Source organism: Humulus lupulus, chromosome 9 (assembly GCF_963169125.1).
Source record: "Humulus lupulus chromosome 9, drHumLupu1.1, whole genome shotgun sequence".
NCBI lineage: Eukaryota > Viridiplantae > Streptophyta > Magnoliopsida > Rosales > Cannabaceae > Humulus > Humulus lupulus.
The window spans coordinates 184,033,324-184,056,807 of record NC_084801.1 but is presented as its reverse complement, the minus strand read 5'-3'; the positions used below and the strand labels follow the sequence as shown (position 1 = coordinate 184,056,807).

General features: G+C 37.4%; 1 protein-coding gene across 1 annotated transcript; it reads right to left on the bottom strand.

The window, feature by feature from the left end:
* Positions 1-17,384: 17,384 nt before the first annotated feature.
* On the bottom strand, positions 17,385-22,899 carry LOC133800422 (uncharacterized). Its single transcript, XM_062238380.1, has 2 exons — positions 18,290-22,899; positions 17,385-18,013 (listed from the first exon to the last, which is right to left on the bottom strand). Exons 1-2 carry the CDS (start codon positions 22,827-22,829, stop codon positions 17,385-17,387), a joined length of 5,169 nt encoding a protein of 1,722 aa, XP_062094364.1. The 5' UTR covers positions 22,830-22,899.
* Positions 22,900-23,484: the final 585 nt, after the last annotated feature.

Here is a 23,484-nt window from a genome sequence, read left to right as displayed (position 1 = left end):
TGAATTCTTAGAAACATCATCTAAACAACATAAAATAGTAAAAATGAACATTAAAAAGCAATGCATGCCCTACATATAAAAATGATTGTTGAATCAAATACTATTTTTTTCCCCTTAATATCATGTGTTTTTGTTTAAAAATATGCTATTGGAATGATTGCGCAAATTACGATTGTATATATGTTGAAAAGTAGAATTCGTCCACACAGATGATTTGCCTGTCAACCTAATTAAAATGTATAATGATTGATATCCGCGTTTAATAAGTCCAAAGTAGGTCGTGGGGTTAAAAATGTTATTATTAATTGTTGATTATATAAATATATAAATATATATATATATATATATTTATATAGAGGGAATCTCTTTGGTGCAACTCACAAAAAGATGTGCACTTTTGCTTGCACCGTAAATTTGGTGCGACTTGTGCGATTTTTTTTATGATTGTGTATATTATAGTTATTTAGAACATTTTGGAAATTTTTAGAAAATTCCAAATAATTTAGAGTACCGAAAACAATGTTCAAACATATTGTTTTCTACTCGCATAAAAAAAAAGTCATGTTAACTTGTTTGAACCTTGTTTTCGATACTGTAAATTATTGAGAATTTTCTAAAAATTTGCAGCATACTCTAAATAATTACAATATACATGGTCATAAAATAATTTTGTCCCAAAAACTATTCACGGGTTGCAAACAAAAAGAGATGCATCGGTGCACCTCTTTTGGTGAATTGCACCATAGAAATACCCTATATTTATATATATTTATAAAGAGCTCCATGATGGGGCTCTTTTGTGTTTTCAACTCGTTAATAGTTTTCGGCACGATTTGTTTTATAACTGTGTATATTGTAGTTATTTAGAGCATCCTACAAATTTTCAGAAAATTCCGAATAATTTACAATGTTGAAAACTATATTCAAAGATAATGTTTTCCACTCGCAAAAAAAAAATTAGTCACACGTGCAACATGTTTTTAAACTAGTTTTCGACACTCTAAATTATTCGGAATTTTCTAAAAATTTGCAAGATGCTCTAAATAACTACAATATATACAGTCATAAAAAAAATTGTACCGAAAACTGTTAACAGATCAATAACACAAAAGAGACCCACCGGTAGGGCTCTTTTTCTAGCCCCTACCATAGAAACACCCTATAAATATATATTTATATATATATATATATATTCTATATAAGAGGTATATGTTATTTGGGGAATTCTCCTATAGGGACTTCACTTTAAGCCCTACCGGTGGGGCTTTCAGTGTTCTCGACCCGTGAACAGTTTTCGGCGCGATTTTTTTATGACCGTGTATATTGTAGCTATTTAGAGCATCCTGCAAATTTTCAGAAAATTCCGAATAGTTTACAGTACTGAAAACTAAGTTCAAACATTTTGTTGCATATGTGACTAATTTTTTTTATGCGCGTGGAAAACAACATGTTTGAACCTAGTTTTCAGTACTGTAAACTCTTTGTAATTTTCTAAAAATTTGCAAGATGCTCTAAATAACTGCAATATATACGGCCATAAAAAAAATCATGTCAAAAACTGTTCACGGGTCGAGAAACACTGAAAGTCCTACTAATAGGGCTTAAAGTGAAGCCTCTACAAAAAAAATTATCCTACGTATATTTTACTGAGTATACTATTCTTTAGAAAGTTCAAATGTAAATCTCTTATCTTTTATTTTCAGTTAAAAATATATACAATAGGTAATATACATATTGGCCAAACATAATATATATATAGGGATGGTGTAACACCTTACTTCCTTAGAGCCGTTACTAAGTGAGTTTAAAAACATGCATTCAACTCGCTAATCGAGGTTTTAGGTTAAATAGTGTAATTAAGTCATAAACAGAGGAAAAACTTTAGAAATAATTCAATTTCATTGAAAATCATAAAAGTTTAACACTTGGGATCCCAAAATACAGTTTAGAAATATTTACAACATATAAACTGAACCAAGTCGACTAAACGACAAAATCTAGGTTTATTTACAAACATCTCCCAAAATCCACTGGCTGTGGCAACCAGGCTGGCCAAACATGTACATGCCGCCTCATGCCTGCTACACTCATGGTTGGTTGGCTTTCTCCTTGCCCTTACCTGCACCACAGAGCATCTGTGAGCCGAAGCCTAACAAGAAAACCCATAACAGATAACATATGCAAAACATACACCAAGTATATAAACTGGCCATCAATAGGCTAAACACATACGACCAAGTCGTCCAAGGCGCTTTACCAGGCCCTGGGTTCGCGGTCTACATTGTGAGGATATCCCAGGTATCCGTTAGGGACTCGCCCTGGCAACTCGCACTACACGTGCTCAACGCTGCTCCCGGCCCCTTGCCGTACTCGGCCTTGCACTCAACGTTCCCAACGCCGTTCCCGGCCGTTTGCCGCTCCTGGCCTACGCCATTCCCGGCTCTTGCCGATCATTCACATAATTGCACTCATAGCATAATAAACAAGTACAGAATACTAGCAAATACAATCAAAGGGCTACGCCCTGCAATTCAAACACATTAGGCTCAGCCCTGCATACAAGCTCTATGGGAACAAGGGTTTTCTTACCTGAGTCCCGAGCTCTCCGAGCACCGATGTCCTGAGCACAGTCCTCTAACTTGAGCCTCGCCGAAACCCTAGTCACAACACATTAACAATATCCATCCATCAAGTTCTAATCCAATAAATAACTTTGAGCCATAACCCTAACCTCCGGGATCTTGAATTCTATCAATCCGGGTGATAAAATCCATCCCGAGCCTTAGCCATTGAATTCCCAAGCCTAAACACCCTTAAAAACACAAATTGGCACTAAGAGTCGCGGCCCTGCCCACAAGCGCCGCGGCTAGCCTCAAGACAGAGGCTACCACCTCACTGACACCCACACGGGCTGCGGCGCGCATGAAACTTCTCGGCCTCCCATGGCCGCGCGCGCACACGGGCCGCGGCATTCCCATCCTAGGGCCGCGGCCCTCACCTCCAACCCAGAAATCTTCATCATTTTTCTACATTTTCCTCAAGCCAATTCACCCAAAACTTAGCTAACAATCCTAGATAATCAATACAAACATTCCAGCTCAGTATCAACATCAAAACCCATCAAAATCTGCTCCAAAACTCAACTAAAACACTCAAGAGTAGATCAAACTTAACTAACATGCAAACTCTAACAAACCAGTAGCAATTCTAAACATAACCTTTATAATTAAAGCTTACCTTGCTGGATAAAGCCTCAGAACCAATTCCCTATGCTCCAAGCTTCAAGCTCCTTTGAATCCCCAGCTGCAATCCCTTAGCTTCAAGTTAGTTTCCCCCAAGTTTTCCTTGAGTTTGTCTTAAAGAGTGAAAGAGAAAGGAAGATGAAAGCTATCTTCAGCTGAGAAGGAAAGTGTATGTCGGTTTCTCCAAGTTTCTCAACTATTCCTCTACTTTGTTTTATTTAACTTAAATCTATGTGGTTACCTCAAGGCTCGGGGTACCCAAACGTCCCCGAGGGCAAAAATAGTAAATTTCCTCAATATTCCTTTCTAGACATTCTATCCTCAAATATATCTCCAAATATTTATTTTCTTAACCCGATAACCCCGTAACACGTCTAATACCTAAATTACCCCTCGACTCGCCCCGAGTCGGAACCTCAACCCTGTTGTGACTTTCTGGCTAATCGCTCCCTAGGACTGTCTCGGATCGTGCTGCACATATATATCACATATATATAGCATTTATCACATATATACCCCTAACATCCAGACGGGGTCCACATGCACATTTAACTCAACTAAACATGCATCATAATCATATATTCACATTAATTCATATATTAACATAATAATTCATTTATTGCCCTCTAGGCACACTAATCAAGGTCCTAAGCCCTATTAGCAAATTCGGGTCGTTACAGATGGGCTGTGGTATGCTCATTTATTTTGACACATGGTGTGTTTTTTTATCTTTCTATTTTTGGTATATAAATCAGTTGTAATTTAATTTTTGTTATGTGATTGTGTTGTTGAAAACAAAATTTGAAGCAACTTATTTTCCACGTATGTAAAAAAAAAAAACAGGCACGCGAGGAAAAGACTATTTGAAACCAAACATCTTAAATTATTATAAATTTCTTGAAAATTTGTAGGATGTCCTAAATAACTACAATATACCCCATCATATAAAAAAATTTAAGTTACAACTAATTTATGTATCAAAAAAAAAAAAACCTGTGTATCCAAAAAAAGTAGCATACCGCAGCGACTCCCAATACATATTTATATATATTCATTATTACTAGTATAATGGGACTAGAGTGAGTGAAAAAGTTTGCTTAAAGTTTAACTTGGAGCTCGGAACTTGACAATAAAAATGGCAGAAACGATCATGGGGAGAGGAGTTTGTACAATTTATTTAAAAATAAAATAAAAATAGCGACAGGTTTGGGTGGCGTAGGGTCGGGCAAAGCAAGTTATATATTCGTCATGTATTTTTCTCTTATTGAATCAGGGCAAATCTCACACACCATCAAGTTTGCTCCACCTGATTTTTTTGTCATTCCTAATAGACATATTAACAAACACCTATAATTAGGGATGGGAATTTTTATGCTCTTAATGGGCGAATGTTTCTCGCCTAAATAGGGAATGTGGATTGGTTTTTATCCTCGCATGTTAAACGAAACAAGGATGGGGATAGCACTCTCTGCCCCAACAAGGCCCCGTTTATTTTTTATTTATTTTAATATATATATTTTAATTTCTTTAATGATTTTGTAGCATATTAGTAACTTTTTAAATATTTTTAATTTTATTTTGGACAATGTTTAACCTTTTGAATTATTATTATAGTGTAATATATATTAATTTTATGTAATTTACTTTTATATTTTACTTTTAAATATATAGGTATCTATGGGGATTCCTCGCCCCATCCCCGACGGGAAATATACAAGGTTGAGATTGGGAACGGGGATTAAAAAGAGTAAATGAGATGGGTGGGTATAGCACCCCACCAACTACCCACCTCGTTTCCATCCCTAACTATAATTTACAAATTAAAGTTAGGAACACTATCCATACATATTTCTTTTTATAAAGATTTTTACACATCAAGAATATAATATACTACAATTTTACTTTTTAATATACATTTTAATTTTATTATTTAATCAACATCAAACAAAATTACAATGTGTCAATTCAATCTATATTCTATTAACTTATAGCTACTTGTGATATGGACCAGTTGTAGTGGGCAGAATGATATTGTGTTTGTGTTGTTGGGGATCAAAGACTTTAGCCCCTTTATTACTTAACCAATTGTTTTCTTAAGATAATATTTAGTGAGATGTTATTTTCACCTTTAGGTATGTATCTTCAGTGAATATTAGAGCACAAACAAAACGTAATTTAATAATATTGAAGGTCTTTTCTTTCTATAAGGTCGTAATAAGATGACTTAGATTGGTAGACTTTGAAATTTTGGTCATTAATTGGGTCAATTAAGTCTTTGACAAGTCCCCACAATAACAATTTCAGTTTCATTTCCTTGGTCATTCTCAGGTATATATATATATATATATATATATATATTATACTCACTTGACTTGACGATGCAATAGAAGAATTTTCAGAAACTATTTAATTTACTCACAACTTACTTGGAAGAAAGAAAAAGAAAGGTTTGGAATGATAATAAATTTTTACAAAATTATTAAAAAACTTTTTATGTTCTTTCGTTGTGATCACATATATAATTGATATTTTTGTAAAGGTATGATTATATATTAATTGGAGAATTATTATTATTATTTTGAAAACCATCTTTATACAATAATGTAAATCCAAAATATATATCACCATATAACAATATATAAAAGGATTTTTAGCCTTATTGTCTTTGAGTTAATCTTGATTTTCCAATTTAGTCCTTGACCGTCATTTAATTTTGGATGAAAATGTGTATCATGTGCCTCTCAAAATGACTAATTAACTGGGACAAAATCATCTTTTCATTGTCCCATCTTCTCTGATCGCCTTTTCAATGCGAATTATTCATCTTTTGAAAAAGTACGAGAAAGAAAGAAAATAAAGAACGGTAAATACTCATTTGTTATTCTATATATTATCATAACACATATTTATTACCCTATATTTATAATAATATAATTCGATACCTTCTATTTGTAATTCGTATAATTTGGTACTCTCTGCTCAAATTTAGTCAACCCGAATTATAAATATGACCATATTACTGTAACTACCTCATTTCTTAACACACATATATACTGTAAAAACAAAGTTTAACCTGAATACGACAATACTGAAATTCTGAATTTACAAAAAAACTTTATTAAACAATACATAAACTAATGTTCATAACTTCAAACTATACAATACCCACTAAATAAAAATTTTATCTTACATACAAATCTTAATACTTTTATAAATAATTTTTCGTGGCGTTACTACACCTTAACGTAGAATTAGAGATGTATCAAACCGATAAATTTAAAAGTTTTAAGTAAATTACAACGTTCATGAAATACTTTTAAATCTTTATGTAAATTATAAAGTTCACAAAATATTTTTTATAAAATATAAATATAAAATCAAGTTTATTGTTTTTTAATAAAATAGCATAGCAGAACTCCACTCTCTTCACGTCAACCCCATATATACAGTCATGTTGGTTCCACGTATACTCATCAACGATTTATATTTAGGGCCTCTTACCTACAATACAAAACATTATCTGATGAGCTAGGCTCAGTAAGCAGAATAGCTACCTCATATGCATTAAAATAAACGTGCAACATGTTATGTATTTTCTTTATTTCACTTTCCTTTCTTTTGGGCCCTAGAGGATGCTGCTGCTGGCATTACATAGGAAATCATAATAGATATTTTTGTAAAGGGATGATTATAAATTAATTGGAGAATTATTATTATTATTTTGAAGATCAACTTTATAAAATAATGTAAATTCAAAATATATCACCATATAATAACAATGTATAAAAGGATTTTTAGCCTTATTGTCTTTGAGTTAATCTTGATTTTCCAATTTAGTCCTTGACCGTCCTTTAATTTTGGATTAAAATGTGTATCATGTGCCTCTCAAAATGACTAATTAACTGGGACAAAATCATCTTATCATTGACCCATCTTCTCTGATCGCTTTTTCAATGCGAATTATTCATCTTTTGAAAAAGTATGAGAAAGAAAGAAAATAAAGAATGGTAAATACAGTTTTGTTACTCTATATATTATCATAATACATATTTAGTACCCTATATTTATACTAATATCATTCGGTACCTTTTATTTGTAATTCGTATTATTTGGTACTCTCTGCTCAAATCTGGTCAACCCAAATTATAAATATGACCATATTACCCCGCCTTGTTGACGCGATTTTTCGCCAATAACGAATTATATGAATAACTAGGATGAATTAGTGCTTAATGACAAACCGTACTAAGAAAATGATGTGGGGGAAGACAAATGCAAAGAAGGTGATCACTCCTTTATACGTGGTTCGGAGGTTAAAATCTCCCTAGTCCACGAGTATGTGTTATTGCTATATTTCTCTCTATAATTTTACAGCATCTTGCCTTGCAGAGAAAAACCAACCTTCAACACTACCTAGGGTCTTGGTATTTATAAGAGAATGATCCTTGGGTAGGTGTTGGGGTCATCCTGTGATCCTTTGATCCCTCACATCATATCTGTTACATCAATGATTAATATTTACATTTTATATTACAGTGTGGTCTAATCATTAGGTAAAACAGATCATGAGCCACATGGTCTAATATAGGCGTGTGACATCTGACGACGCACGTTTATATTGCGTATCCGGGGATTCGGGATAGAACAGATACGTGATGTCTGTTCACGCACGTTTACGTTGCGTAGTCAACGTTATAAAGATCCTGGGATACGTCAGACTTCTGGCGTACCACGAACTAGCGTGCTACCAGTTCGTGCCTATGGATGCTGCATTCCACAAGTGGTTCCAGGCAATATGTTACCACGAACTCTTCATCTCACGCTATTTGTCTAGGGAATCGTGCTAAACTTCCCCGGACAAAGGGTGGACACGTGGAACATTAATTATATCCTTTTGCTTGCCATCTGTACTCGAGCTGCCTCAAAAAGTACGTGCTGATTTTCAGGACGTACACGCCTCTTAATAATTTATTTGATATTCTTTTATGTTTTGTTATTTTAAAATAATTTTAAAATATTTTTTGAATTAATAAAACAAAAAGAAATGTTTTATAAATTAATCAATGAAAAATTAGTTAAAAATAAAATTTTAAATAAAAATAATATAAATTAATTTTAAATAAAAAGATTTAATAAAACTATTTTATTAATTGAACAAACATAACTATTTTTAATACCAAATATAAGTTTAAAAGAAAAACTAAAACATAATAATTTTTTAAAATTTTAATTAAACTATTTTGTTTGAATTTAGTTTAATTTTTGGCTTTTAAGTTTAGAGGTTTAGAGTGTTGATTTTAATTTTTGGGTTTAAGTTTAGGGGTTAGATTTAAAATAACAACAAACAAAAGAAAATCAAATAAATCACTAAAATGAGGGGCAATGTGGTCATATTTAAAATTTGGGTTGACCAGATTTCAGCGAAGGGTACCGAATGATTATTATTATAAACATAGAGTACCAAGTGTGTGTTTTGATAAAACACATGATATCAAATGAGTATTTACCATTCTTTGTTTTCTTACTTCACACAGCAAGAACAATCTTGCCAATTTTAAAGGAGTCACTACTACAAAATTGGGTTTTCTCTGCGGTTTTTTTCCTTAATAGACTGTGGTTTTTATGAGCAATGGGTACCACAGTGTAATCCAGCGTAGAGAAAAGTCCATGAAAACCGCAGAGAAAGAAAGACTTTTCTCTGCAGTATTTTTAAAACAACCACGGAGAAAGAAAGACTTTTCTCCGCGATTTTATTGAAAAAACCGTGGAGAAAAGTATTGTAATTTTTCAAAACTTTGACCAAGCATAACTTTGTGCTCGGTTGTCCGTTTTTTTTTATATAACTTTGGTATTTTTTCGAGATCTATCTAGCTGCATACAAAGAAAATCTGAAAAGGTTTAGTCACCGAAAAATCTGAAGAAGAAAAAAATTCAGCAACCAAATCAATGATTTATGAAAAACCTCCCAAAAATTTGATTTCTATTTTGCTATTTCACTCATAATAAACTCTAAAAATAATGATGAAAAAAACAAAAAACTATGCAAACAAAGATATATAGATCATTAACTATTTTGAAGCTCAAGAACACAATGTATGACAAAAAATACAGTGAAAATTGACAATTTTTCGATCAAATCATAAACAATTTTACTACAAAAAACCTGAAAATAGACAAATATCAAGCATTTACTTCAGTTTTTAACTAAGATTTAGCTAAAAATGATGAAAAAAAATACTAAGATTAAGGTTGAAAGACATACCACCACCACAAAAGAAGTTTTTCGCGAAATGAAGTAGGTCTGCGAACCTTGTGTGATCGTCTTCATCGATGATATTCTGGTATATTCTCAGACTGAGTTAGAGCATGAGCAGCATCTGAGGTTGGTTTTACAAAGATTGAGAGAACACAAATTGTTTGCAAAGTTCAAGAAATGTGAGTTCTGGTTGTCTCAGGTGTCCTTTCTTGGGCATATTGTCAGTAAGGAGGGGATTAAAGTAGATCCAACGAAGATTGAAGCGGTCAGAGATTGGCCAAGGCCAAAGAATGCTTCTGAGGTTAGAAGTTTCCTTGGATTGGCAGGGTATTATAGGCGTTTTGTGGAAGGGTTCTCAAAGATTGTTACTTCGTTGTCTGAGCTGACACGCAAGAGTCAGAAGTTTGTGTGGTCAGATAAATGTGAGAACAGCTTCTAGGAGTTGAAACAGAGGTTGATTACAGCTCCGGTTCTGAGTCTTCCGACAGACCAAGAGAAGTTTGTGATATACTGTGATGCTTCTCATCAGGGTTTTGGCTGTGTTTTGATGCAATCAGAGAAGGTTATAGCTTATGCTTCTCGTCAGCTGAAGGAGTACGAGAAGAGGTATCCTACTCATGATTTGGAGTTAGCAGCTGTGGTCTTTGCTCTGAAGATTTGGAGGCATTTTCTCTATGGAGAGAAGTGTGAGATTTATACAGACCACAAGAGCCTGAAGTACTTCTTCACCCAGAAGGACTTGAATATGAGGCAAAGGCGTTGGCTGGAATTAGTAAAAGATTATGATTATGAGATTCTGTATCACCCAGGGAAAGCCAACGTGGTAGCTGATGCTTTAAGCCGGAAGGGTTCGGGATAGATTCATGGTGTTAGGCTGATAGCCAGAGAATTAGCTGATGATATGACCAGAGCTGGTATAGAGTTGCTGGTGGGCCAGTTGGCCAATATTACGCTACAGTCTACGCTGCTAGAGAGGGTCAAGGAGGGTCAGTTAAGTGATCCACACCTGATCAAGATTAGAGAGGATGTCTTGGCTGGAGCATCCAGAGATTACACAGTGTCTGATTTAGGGTTGTTGAGATACAAAGGACGGATATGTGTTCCGTTAGACACTGCGTTGAGGCGGGAGATTCTGGATGAATCTCACACTACACCTTACTCTTTGCATCCAGGCACCACGAAGATGTATCAGGATGTGAGATCATTGTACTAGTGGCCGGGGATGAAGAGAGATGTAGTAGAGTACGTGGCTAAGTGCTTGACATGTCAGCAGGTCAAGGCTGAGCATCAAAGGCCGGCAGGGTTATTGCAGCCTCTGGATATCCCAGAGTGGAAGTGGGAAGACATCACAATGGAATTTGTGGTGGGCTTACCCAGGACTGTTGGTCAGCATGATTCCATTTGGGTGATATTGGATCGCTACACCAAGTCAGCTCACTTTCTGCCAGTGAGGACTACTTATACCGTTGACCAATATGTAGATCTATATGTGAGAGAGATCGTGCGCCTCCATGGAGCTTCTAGGTCGATCGTGTCAGATCGGGATCCTACTTTTACTTCCAAGTTTTGGAAGAGTTTACAAACATCCATGGGTACACGATTGAAGTTCAGTACAGCTTATCATCCTCAGACAGATGGGCAATCTGAGAGGACGATCCAGATATTAGAAGACATGCTGCGGGCATGTGTACTGGACTTTGGTGGGTCATGGAGTAAGTATCTGCCTTTGATTGAGTTCTCCTATAATAACAGTTATCAGTCTACCATTGGAGTTGCACCTTATGAGATGCTGTATGATAGGAAGTGTAGGTCTTCCATTCATTGGGATGAGACAGGTGAAAGGAGATACTTAGGTCCGGAAGCAGTTCAGAGGACCAATGAGGCTATTGACAAGATTAGAGCTCGAATGCTTACTTCTCAGAGTAGACAGAAGAGCTATGCAGATCCCAAACGTAGGAACGTGGAGTTCCAGGTAGGAGACTATGTCTTCCTTAGAGTCTCACCGTGGAAAGGGGTGAGAAGGTTTGGGAAGAAAGGCAAGTTGAGTCCTAAGTTTGTAGGTCCATTTGAAATCCTAGAGAGGATTGGTCAAATGGCCTACAGACTAGCTTTGCCTCCGGCATTGTCGGCCGTGCATAATGTGTTCCATGTATCCGCTCTTCGGAGGTATGTATCTGATGAAAGCCATGTTTTGAGGTATGAGGATCTGGAGCTTGAGCCAGATCTCTCCTTTGAGGAGCAGCCTGTTCAGATACTTGACAGGAAAGATAAAGTTCTCAGGAACAAGACAATACCTTTGGTTAAGGTGTTGTGGAGGAACAACAAGGTCGAGGAAGTGACCTGGGAGCTGGAGTCAGATATGCGGAGTCAGTATCCCGAGCTGTTCAGGTAAATTTCGAGGACGAAATTTCTGTAAGGAGGGGATAGTTGTAAAGCCTCGGATTCCCTATTATGGTTTAGTGGCGGTTTAGTAGGCCGGGAGGGCCGTAATTGTTTAATTATGCCATTAAATGTGTTTATGCATGTTTATAAGAATTATTGATGCGTGTCGTATTGCGTACCAAATTTAACAAATATTTTATTTACTCTCAAACCAATTATTTAGTATAACGGCAAATAGAGGTCGAACCCAAGGGAACTATATTCAGTTTATTATTCACAAAAGCTTAACAAAGTTAAATTGGAAAGGGTGGTTTTGGAAAGTAAAAGTAAAAGCAAAAATTAAGAAAACAATTGATAGCAAGAAGAGATTAACAACGATTTTAAAGATGGTTAAGAATTATTCTCCACCTCAGACCGTCATGCAATTATATCAATAATGAATATTATTCCGATTCCCAATTAAACTATTAACCCTACAGATAACGCTTAAGCAGTCAATTATCTCAATCTCCCTATCACAATCAATTACGGCTAAGCGCTCAATAATTAATTCTTTTTACCAAACAACAAACCTATTAAGCATACGATTCATTTAATTTAGTAAAAGCATTAACAACAGTGGAGATAGGTTAATCTAGGCAATAAATCAATGAAGCATTTAATTCATTTAACCTAGGTTCTATTCTTCATCACAATCAACAATGTTTTTGACCACATCATCAATTGCAATTTATCACAAACACTTAGAATCCTAAACTATTAGGTGAATAGAAATTCTAAGATGACAGTAAATAATGCAAGCCCTAATTAGTTGTACACCCTAACAAGGAATCACAATATTTCATACAATAGGCATAGAAGAATAGAAGCAATTTAACATTATGGAAATCAAGAACAATATTCACATCTCAAATCAAACATTCATGTCTGGGTTTTGAATAACCCTTAACCTAAAAGAAACTTAGCCAACAATCATGATTAAAAACATAACCAGAATCAAAGAATAAAAGAGTTTAGAGAAGAAGAAAACTATTGAAAAGGTTGAATGCGATCCTCCTTCTTCTCCTCCGCTCTCTCTGTGTTCCTCCCTCTAAAATCGTGTATCTAAAACTTAATTCACGAATATGACCTAATCCCCCTTTTATTTCCCGTCTAAAAATTAAGAAAAATCGAATTTGGATTTGAATTTTAACGCGTGCCGCGGCATCCATATTTCCTTGCCGCGGCACGAGGCTTCAGATATGCGATATGGGCTTTTCGTGCCGCGGTATGCAACTTTCCTTGCCGCGGCACGAGACTCTCTGTTTCTCTTGTAGCGGCAGGGACTTTTCTCTGTAGCGGCAAGGACCTTTCTGATTTCCCTCGTAGCGGCAGGGACTTTTCCCTGTAGCGGCAAGCTTTCAGATTTCTGTACTTTTGTTCTTTTCTCGATTTTTCTCCTCTTTAACACTTTACTCCAATGGTTAGAATCCTACAAAATCATCATTCAACCAAAAATCATCAAAAATATACAATTATCCTTAAAAATAATAATTTAGATTAAATGAATCAAATTAACAAAACGATTCTAGCTATCCCCAAACACACTACTTATGAACACAAAATCTGATAAGTAGAAAGGTAAACTTTATACAAAAATATACTTATCAAATTCCCCCACACTTAAACTTTGCTAGTCCCTTAGCAAACCCACTAGACTCTAAACAAAACTAAAAACTATCACAGAGGCGGTCTCACTGAATACGATGATTGTCTCAGAGAATTTCACTAAAATATTATGCTATAGTGACTTTGAATTTCATAACCATCAGATTTTCAACTCCCAAATTGATGAACCACTTGAAATTTTCCTTAAACCACGAGTTATAACAGTCATACTTACCAGTTCACTTGAATCAAGATGAATTTATACATGTCGTTTTATTCAAAAAAAATTTAAGCAAACTAGCCCCTCATCAGAAAATGAATATATATATAAAGGGCAACCACTCCATAGACACTAACCAATTACTCTCCACTAATATAAACACACAGAATCAAGAATCAAAAGGTCTTTATCAGCTTATAATGGATGGCTAGGGTACAGGGTAGATGAGAAAGATACATTTTAGGCTCATATTGCACCATAGCATACCTAATACATATACTTTTCTATTTCTACTTTGGATCTTCTTCAACAATTCCCTCATAAATTTCATACATTGTTGATCTCTCTATTTTCCCCCACACTTATTTTCATGCAAGAAAAAAAAATTTCTTTTCTTTTTCTCTTTTTGCTTTTAACATATTTCTTGGGGATAAATAGGAGATCTTTACACTTATAACCACATCATAAACAGAAACTCTTACTATACTTCTTTTTTTTTTTTTTTTTTTTTTTTTTTTCTTCTCTTTTTTTTTTTTTCATATAACCTCTCATCCCATAGTAGAAATTTAACTAGCTAAGCCATGGTGCAATGGGTTATCAACACAGATAAAGAAAAAGAAAGAAGTTTAGGGTTAAGTAATGAGTTTTCATCGAAAAAAAATATATGGTCAATAAGGCCCAAAACAGGGAACTAAGGATACATTATTGATAAGGTAGGCTTGAAAGGCTCAAACGATCCAAAGAAATTGCCTTTATCATTTTCCTAATTCTGTGCACTTATGATTTCGCCTCAAGCAATTTACTAGTGTGTTCTAGAGTGGCGGGGCTAAGTTGTATATATCTATATTTCTTTTCTTATTTTTTTTTTTTTTTTTTTTTTTTTCGACATGCATAAACTATTCCTAAAACAAGTAAGTAGCAAATCTATCTGTAATAAATCGCTATTTAAATCACAAAAGTAGTCATCAAAACAGGAGTCAATCACACGAATCATAATCTATCCATCATCTTCTAGCATTCAAGTTTAGTGTCACTCATAAACTCATCATCGACCATTGCATTCAATAAGACCAGCCCAAGACACAAGACAAAATAACACACACACAAACATTTATAAACAAAGACAATTAACCAGACAAACAATTTGTTACCCGTCCCCCACACTTAAATTGAACATTGTCCTCAATGGAGATAAGTACAAATTGAGACAAGAACAGTAAATAAAAGAAAAATAAGAAAATAAAATAAAAGAAAAGAAAATAAAAGAAAAATAAGAAAATACGAAAAAAGAAAACTCCCTCATCAGTTGCGACTAAAAGTGTCATCCTCATCATAGTTGAACTCCTCTGTGCCAGCTGCTTCATCAGCATCTCCATATTCCTGAGTGTTACTCGGCTGTACTGGAACAGCTGGAGGATAAGGTGGCAACCAATTTGGGGCCGGTGGGAATGCAGACATATCCGCCCCTAAATAGGTTTGCTGCATCCTGAAGCATAGGTCTTGATAAGCAGCAATCTCCATCATCCGTTGGTTGTGGGCCACCATTTCATCATGATATGCTCGCATGTCAATGCGAGCTCGGTAAAGTTCCGTCTCCATGGCGGCAACCCGATCAGTAAGTGACCTGGATCGGCCTGTGTGAGGCTGCACAGGTGCATGTGAAGAAGATGCAGGTTGCTCAGAAGATGTGGCTGCGGGTTTGTCAAACCGCTGAATAGTATTCCTGTCAATGATATGCATTGGGTTTATGACCTCTTCATTATCATTCCAGCGCACACCGGCTTTCTTGCATAAGTCTGTGATTAATGAAGGATGGTAGAACCCGTACTGTGTGCTAGCCATACTCTTCAGAATAGAGGCGTGAATGATCTTGCCAACGTCAATAGTCTCGTTGGTCATAATAGCCCTCAACAAATTCCCACAGGCCAAATCAACTGTTCCAAAATGTTTTGTTGGGAATAGTTTTGCCCCAACAAAACGATGCCATGCCTTAAGTTCATAGTCCATATACTTGGACTCCAGTTTGTGTGACAAGGCATTCTCTGTCGCCCTCCACCGTGCTCCTTGAATGCCAATAGCTTGGATAATGGCATTAGGATCCAGATTTGATTCAGAAGCATTAAATTCGTCATTGGGAATGTCTGGCAAGCCATAGTAACGGTTAATGGCAGAGGCAGAATAGGTAACGGAAACACCCCTAACCATTACCTGTAAATTCTTGCGGTCGATTGCATTAGCATAGAACTCACGAACAATCGAAACAACCGCGGGCTGTGGTTGGGCACACAGTCTTTGCCAACCCCTCTGCTCGATGATACTCATCAACCTTGGGTAAGGATGATGCATGTCTAGATCAAAGCCCCGTTCTGCCACCCATGCCTTCTTCTTATCAATGGCATCCTTGTAGCTTTCAAACGCTTCTTTAGAAGTGAATTTCTTTGCATCATACTTGACTTTGGCTGTGGTAGACGGGCCTGCATGGTCAGTGCGTGATCTCTTGCTCGACATTATATTACAGGCAATAATTGAGGATTAACGGCTTCAAAGTGGTAATGAGTAATAATTAATGGCACAGCACAGAGTAGAAGATGTAACACGCTCAAATCTGACTATTCAACTCACTGTGGCATTTCATCGAGCATGTAGAGTGCACTTTTTAAACTTCAGAGATCACAAGTTTATGGCTTGATCAACTACCCCCAAGATGTAGATACACTCAATATACACGCATTTTCACCAGAAATCAAAATCAAAGAAGGAGATCCAACAAAACCCGTTCACTCTAATAATGGGTTTGAATGATGCCAAGTCTCAAACAAAGGAGGGCAAATGAGAATATTACCTTGAATCCAGTTAAAAGCTGTGATAATGTGCTTGATTACTACTTGATTCCTTGCAAAGACTTCCAAATGAGCATGAATTGAAGAGAAGAAGAATAGGTGGCAAATGATGATGAACTTGAGGAATGGGAATGGATGATGGGTATGGTGGGGTGAGGCAATGATGATGGTTTAATGAGGATGGTGAGGTTTGAGGAGGATGAGGATTAGAGTAGAATGTGATGACGTTTAATGGAGATGGGAGTGGTCTTTAGGGCTGAGGAGAAGAAGAAGAGAGTGGGGATTGTAAGATAGGTTTGTGTTTTGAGAGATGGGTGAGTGAATGGGAAAAATGAAAGAAAAAGGGGGTTTTAGGGATTTCTGGGCGCGTGCCGCGGCAGGGGGTTTTACGTGCCGCGGCACAGAACTCTCGGATTTGGGAGTTCTGAACGTACCGCGGCAGGGCTTTTCTGTGCCGCGGCAGAGGGGTCTTGGCCTGGGGGATGTGCATAACGTGCCGCGGCAGGAAATTTTCTGTGCCGCGACACAGTGGTCTCGGGTTCGGGCCTTCGTATCGTGCCGCGGCAAGGCTTTTATGTGCCGCGGCATGGTGCCTTTTTCTGCATTTTCTTACTTCTTTTTTTTTTTTTTTTTTTTCACGTTTTTCACGGTTTAAAGAGAGAATCAGAGTACAGAAAAAAAAATTGAAAAAAAAACTAAATGTTTAACTTAAAAATAAAAATAAAAATAAAGAAAATAACTAAAACTGAAAACAATAAAGATGGCTACGTTTAACGTCGCTAGCTCGACTCAGAACTTCAATCTTCATCAACATAAACTGGGTCTTCAAGGTACATCACATGAACTTGCTCCTCCTTGGCCATTGACTCATAATAAGGCTTCAGTCGCTGGCCATTCACCTTGAAAGACTTCCCCGTGCTTGGGCTTACAACTTCGACCGCTCCATGAGGAAAAACCTTAGTAACAATGAACGGACCTAACCAGCGAGACTTCAACTTCCCAGGAAAGAGTTTAAGGCGAGAGTGATACATGAGGACTTTCTGACCTTCCACAAAGCTCTTCCGGAGAATATGTTTGTCATGAAAAGCTTTGGTTTTCTCCTTATAGATTTTCGCGCTCTCATATGCTTCATTGCGTATTTCTTCTAACTCATGCAATTGAAGCATTCTTTGTTGTCCTACAGCAACCGTGTCCAAGTTACACTTCTTTACAGCCCACCACGCCTTATGCTCTAGCTCCACCGGTAGATGGCAAGGTTTACCATACACCAACCGATAAGGTGACATACCGATAGGTGTTTTATATGCCGTTCGATACGCCCACAAGGCATCATCAAGCCTTGTACTCCAATCTTTCCGGTTTGAATTTACAGTTTTCTCAAGGATCAATTTGATTTCACGATTAGAAACCTCCGCTTGCCCGTTGGCTTGTGGATGATAAGCAGCTGTCACCTTGTGAGTTACACTATAGCGTCGAAACAATGCTTCTATACTCTTGTTGCAAAAATGAGTGCCTCGATCACTAAGTATAGCCTTAGGTGTACCAAAACGCACAAAAATGTTAGAGCGAATGAAATCCACTACTGTTTTTGAATTGTCCGTTCTAGTTGCAATCGCTTCCACCCATTTAGACACATAGTCTACCGCCAATAAAATATATTCATAGCCGAAAGAGGATGGGAATGGTCCCATGAAATCCATACCCCAAACATCAAAGATTTCAAGAATTAAAATGGGAGTTTGAGGCATTTGATCCTTGGCCGTTATGTTACCCACTCGTTGACAACGATCACATGCCTTACAATAAGCATAAGCATCTTTGAAAATTGTGGGCCAATAGAAACCGCTGTCAAATATCTTACGAGCTGTCCTCTTAGGTCCAAAGTGTCCACCACAAGCATAAGCATGACAAAAAGCAAGGATGGAACGAAATTCAGATTCCGGTACACATCTACGAATGATTTGATCAGTACAATACTTCCAAAGATAAGGTTCATCCCATATATAGTGGCGAGCATCATGCTTAATCTTGTTCCGTTGTGCTTGTGTGAGATCACTTGGTAACTCCTTTGAAGCAAGGTAGTTTACAATGTCGGCATACCAAGGAATAACTTCTTGCATGGCAAGGAGTTGCTCATCTGGAAACCGCTCATGCAATGGTAAGAACTCCTCCTCCCGAATCAACCGACTCAAGTGATCAGCCACTAGATTTTCCGAGCCGCTTTTATCTTTTATCTCCAAGTCAAACTCTTGTAACAATAAAATCCACCGAATAAGTCTTGGTTTTGCCTCCTTCTTTGCTAGCAAATATTTAAGAGCAGCATGGTCGGTATATATGATTACTTTCGTCCCAATCAAATAAGAACGGAACTTCTCCAAAGCATAGATAACCGCCAATAGTTCCTTCTCAGTGGTAGAGTAATTTAACTGTGCATCATTTAGAGTTCTAGAAGCATAGTAAATCACATGAGGAAGCTTACCAACCCGCTGCCCTAGGACTGCACCCACTGCATAATCACTAGCGTCACACATAAGCTCAAAAGGCAACTCCCAATTCGGTGGCTGGATAATAGGAGCTGTAGTCAAAGATTCTTTCAATATATTAAAGGCCAGTAGACACTTCTCATCAAACTCAAACTTAACATCCTTTTGGAGGAGCTTGCACAGTGGCGTAGAGATTTTAGAGAAGTCCTTTATAAATCGTCGATAGAAACCCGCATGACCAAGAAACGACCGTATTTCCTTGACACTAGATGGAGGTGGTAAAGACCGAATGAGATCAACTTTGGCCTTGTCCACTTCAATTCCTTTTTCTGAGATAACATGTCCCAAAACAATCCCCTGCTGTACCATAAAATGGCATTTCTCCCAATTCAAAACTAGATTGGTCTCAATGCAGCGTTTGAGAACCAAAGTAAGATTATGCAAGCATTTATCAAATGAATCGCCATATACACTGAAATCATCCATGAATACCTCAATAATGCTCTCAATGTAATCTGAAAAGATACTAACCATACATCTCTGAAATGTAGCAGGAGCGTTGCATAAACCGAATGGCATTCTCCGAAAAGCAAATGTGCCAAAGGGACATGTGAAAGTCGTCTTCTCCTGATCTTCTGGGGCTATGACAATCTGATTATACCCCGAATAACCATCTAAGAAACAGTAATAGGGGTGGCCAGCCAATCTCTCGAGCATCTGATCAATGAATGGTAGGGGGAAGTGATCCTTTCGAGTTGTCGAATTTAGCTTGCGGTAATCAATACACACCCGCCACCCTGTTTGAACTCGAGTTGGAACCAACTCATTCTCATTATTCTTCACCACAGTAATGCCAGACTTCTTGGGTACCACTTGAACTGGACTCACCCATTTACTGTCAGAGATTGGGTAAATCACACCCACACTAAGGAGCTTCAGAATCTCCTTCTTCACAACTTCCATCATTGGTGGGTTTAATCTCCGTTGCGCCTCACGTGTTGGCTTAAACCCTTCTTCAAGTAAGATTCGGTGCATGCACATGGAAGGGCTAATCCCCTTAATATCCGCTATAGACCAACCAATGGCTGTTTTATACTCTCGGAGTACTCTCATTAATTTGTCTTCTTGGCCTTGGTTAAGATTTCTTGCAATTATAACAGGAAGTGTCTCGTTCTTCCCCAAGTAAACATATTTGAGATGCTCCGGAAGAGGCTTCAATTCAAGTGTAGGAGCTTGAATAATTGATGGCTGCAATTTATCATTAGAAATCGGCAAATCAAGAAATGCAACCTTCTTAAAAGTCTTGTCAAAACCACTATTGAGTGTGGTTATGACATCCATGATCTCATGAGACAAATCTTCATCGGTCAACACAAGATGCTCCCTCAACACAACCTCCAAATCATCTTCACTATGCAAATCTAAAACTCGTTGAGAAAGACTATCCAACACATCAATAGAGTAAACAGCGTGCACATCACTTGGATATCTCATAGCTTCAAAAATATTAAATCGAATAGTTTCCCCATCAAATTCCATGGTCAACGTACCGTCATGCACATCAATTTTAGTTCTCGCAGTTTTCATGAATGGCCTTCCCAACAAAATTGGAGTGGAGCATGGAATAGATTCATCTTCCATATCAAGAACATAAAAATCAGCTGGAAACACCAATTCATTAACTTGAACTAAAACATCTTCTATTACACCCCTGGGATAAGCATTCGACCTATCAGCAAGTTGAATAATCACCCCCGTTTCTTCAAGTGGACCGAGATTCAATGAAGCATAAATGGAGAATGGCATGACATTGATAGAGGCTCCCAAATCCAACATACACCGCTCAATTCTTTTATTCCCAATAGTGCAAGGGATAGTAAAAGTACCAGGATCCTTACACTTTGGTGGAAGCTTCTTTTGTAGAACTGCGGAAACATTCTCCCCCACACTAACTTTTTCATTACCCCTCAACTTACGCTTATTAGTGCACAACTCTTTCAGGAACTTGGCATAGCGCGGCACTTGTTTAATAGCGTCAAGAAGAGGAATATTCACTTCTACCTTTCGGAATGTATCAAGAATCTCCTTGTCAACCTCTTCCTTTTTTGTCTTTTTCAGTCTGCTTGGGAATGGAGGTGGAATGACAATAGTAGGCTTAGGCCTGAGTTGTGTAGGGGTGGTTGGCTTTGGTGGAACATCATCATTGACTGAGCAATCAACTTGTGGCTTGGATGACAATGTACTGGGCACTGGCGGATTAGGTGGATCATATTGCGTCCCACTACGCAAAGTTACTGCACTAGCATTCTCTTTGGGATTCATCTCAGGTTGTGAAGGCAATTTATTTGACAGATGAGCCTCCAACCGGTTATATGATGCCGCTAATTGTCCCACCTGATTCTCCAAACTCTTGATGGAAGCTTGGGTGGTTTGCTGAAATTGAAGAGTATTTGTGGCAAGAGCATTGATTAAATCCTCAGTAGAAGGTTTAGCATTTGGTGGTGGAGCAGCCTGCGGTGGTTGTGATGGTCTAGGTGCATAATTATTTGGAGACCTCTGTTGTGTAGTGAAACCAGGTGGTCTTGCTGCTGTTGGTTGTGGAGCTAGTTGTTGTTGATTCCCATATCGAAGGTTTGGATGATCACGCCAGCCAGGATTATAGGTTTGTGAAAATGGTTCATAATACATCTGACGTAATTGACCAGGAAAATTTCCTACAGCGTTAACACCCTCAGTTTCTCCCTCGACTAGAGTGGGGCACGTATCAGTAGGGTGCCCCACTACTTGACAGATTCCACATGGCCGCACCTGTTCGCCCAAAGCTAGTTGTTGTACCACTGAAGTCAATTGAGCTATCTGTTGACCAAGTTGATTATCAACAGTAGTTTGCACCTCGTTAACCCTTCTTGAAGTTGACATATGCTCCTGGCGAATACCAAACTGTTGGGAATTAGCTGCCATATTAGAAATCAAGCTCCTGGCTGCTGCAGGAGTCTTGTCCACTAGTGCCCCTCCACTGGCTGCATCAATCATACTTCTGTCCAACGGCAGTAATCCCTCATAGAAATATTGAATCAATAGTTGCTCACTGATCTGATGGTGAGGACAACTAGCACACAACCGCTTAAAGCGCTCCCAGTAATCGTAGAGTGATTCTCCCACAGCCTGCCTGATGCCACAAATTTCTTTCCTTATACTCCCCACTTTAGACGCTGGAAAATACCGCTCCAAAAACAAGGTCTTCATAGTGTTCCAGGTCTCCACAGTACCAGGGGGGAGATAATACAGCCACTCCTTTGCTGAATCCTTTAGAGAGAAAGGAAAAGCTCGGAGTTTTATTTGTTCTTCTGTCACTGAGGCTGGCTTCATACTGGAGCATACAATATGGAACTCCTTGAGATGATTATTCGGATCCTCACCAGGCAGCCCATGGAACGATGGCAATAGATGAATGAGGCCCGACTTAAGCTCAAAATTCACATCAAGAGGTGCATATTGAATGCAAAGCGGTTGTTGATCAATATCTGGCGCAGCCAACTCTTTCAACGTCCTATTTTGTGCCATATCTCTGTAAGATGTAATAGAATCGTCTGAATCTGAGTCGTGAGATGGTAAGGGCACTTTCACAGGATCCACTTGATGAGCAAGACGTTGAAAGAGTGGATTATCAGTAATAGTCCGCGAAGTCCGAGAAGAAGATGAAGTAGCAAGATACTGTTTGATTGCCTCCAACCTATTCTGAGTGTCTTCGCCAGACATATAACTCTGAGATGCCAAGAGAAATCAAGTTAGTAAGCGTAAACCAATATGAATAATAAAAAGAATTAAATAGTTCCCCGGCAACGGCGCCAAAAATTTGATGCGTGTCGTATTGCGTACCAAATTTAACAAATATTTTATTTACTCTCAAACCAATTATTTAGTATAACGGCAAATAGAGGTCGAACCCAAGGGAACTATATTCAGTTTATTATTCACAAAAGCTTAACAAAGTTAAATTGGAAAGGGTGGTTTTGGAAAGTAAAAGTAAAAGCAAAAATTAAGAAAACAATTGATAGCAAGAAGAGATTAACAACGATTTTAAAGATGGTTAAGAATTATTCTCCACCTCAGACCGTCATGCAATTATATCAATAATGAATATTATTCCGATTCCCAATTAAACTATTAACCCTACAGATAACGCTTAAGCAGTCAATTATCTCAATCTCCCTATCACAATCAATTACGGCTAAGCGCTCAATAATTAATTCTTTTTACCAAACAACAAACCTATTAAGCATACGATTCATTTAATTTAGTAAAAGCATTAACAACAGTGGAGATAGGTTAATCTAGGCAATAAATCAATGAAGCATTTAATTCATTTAACCTAGGTTCTATTCTTCATCACAATCAACAATGTTTTTGACCA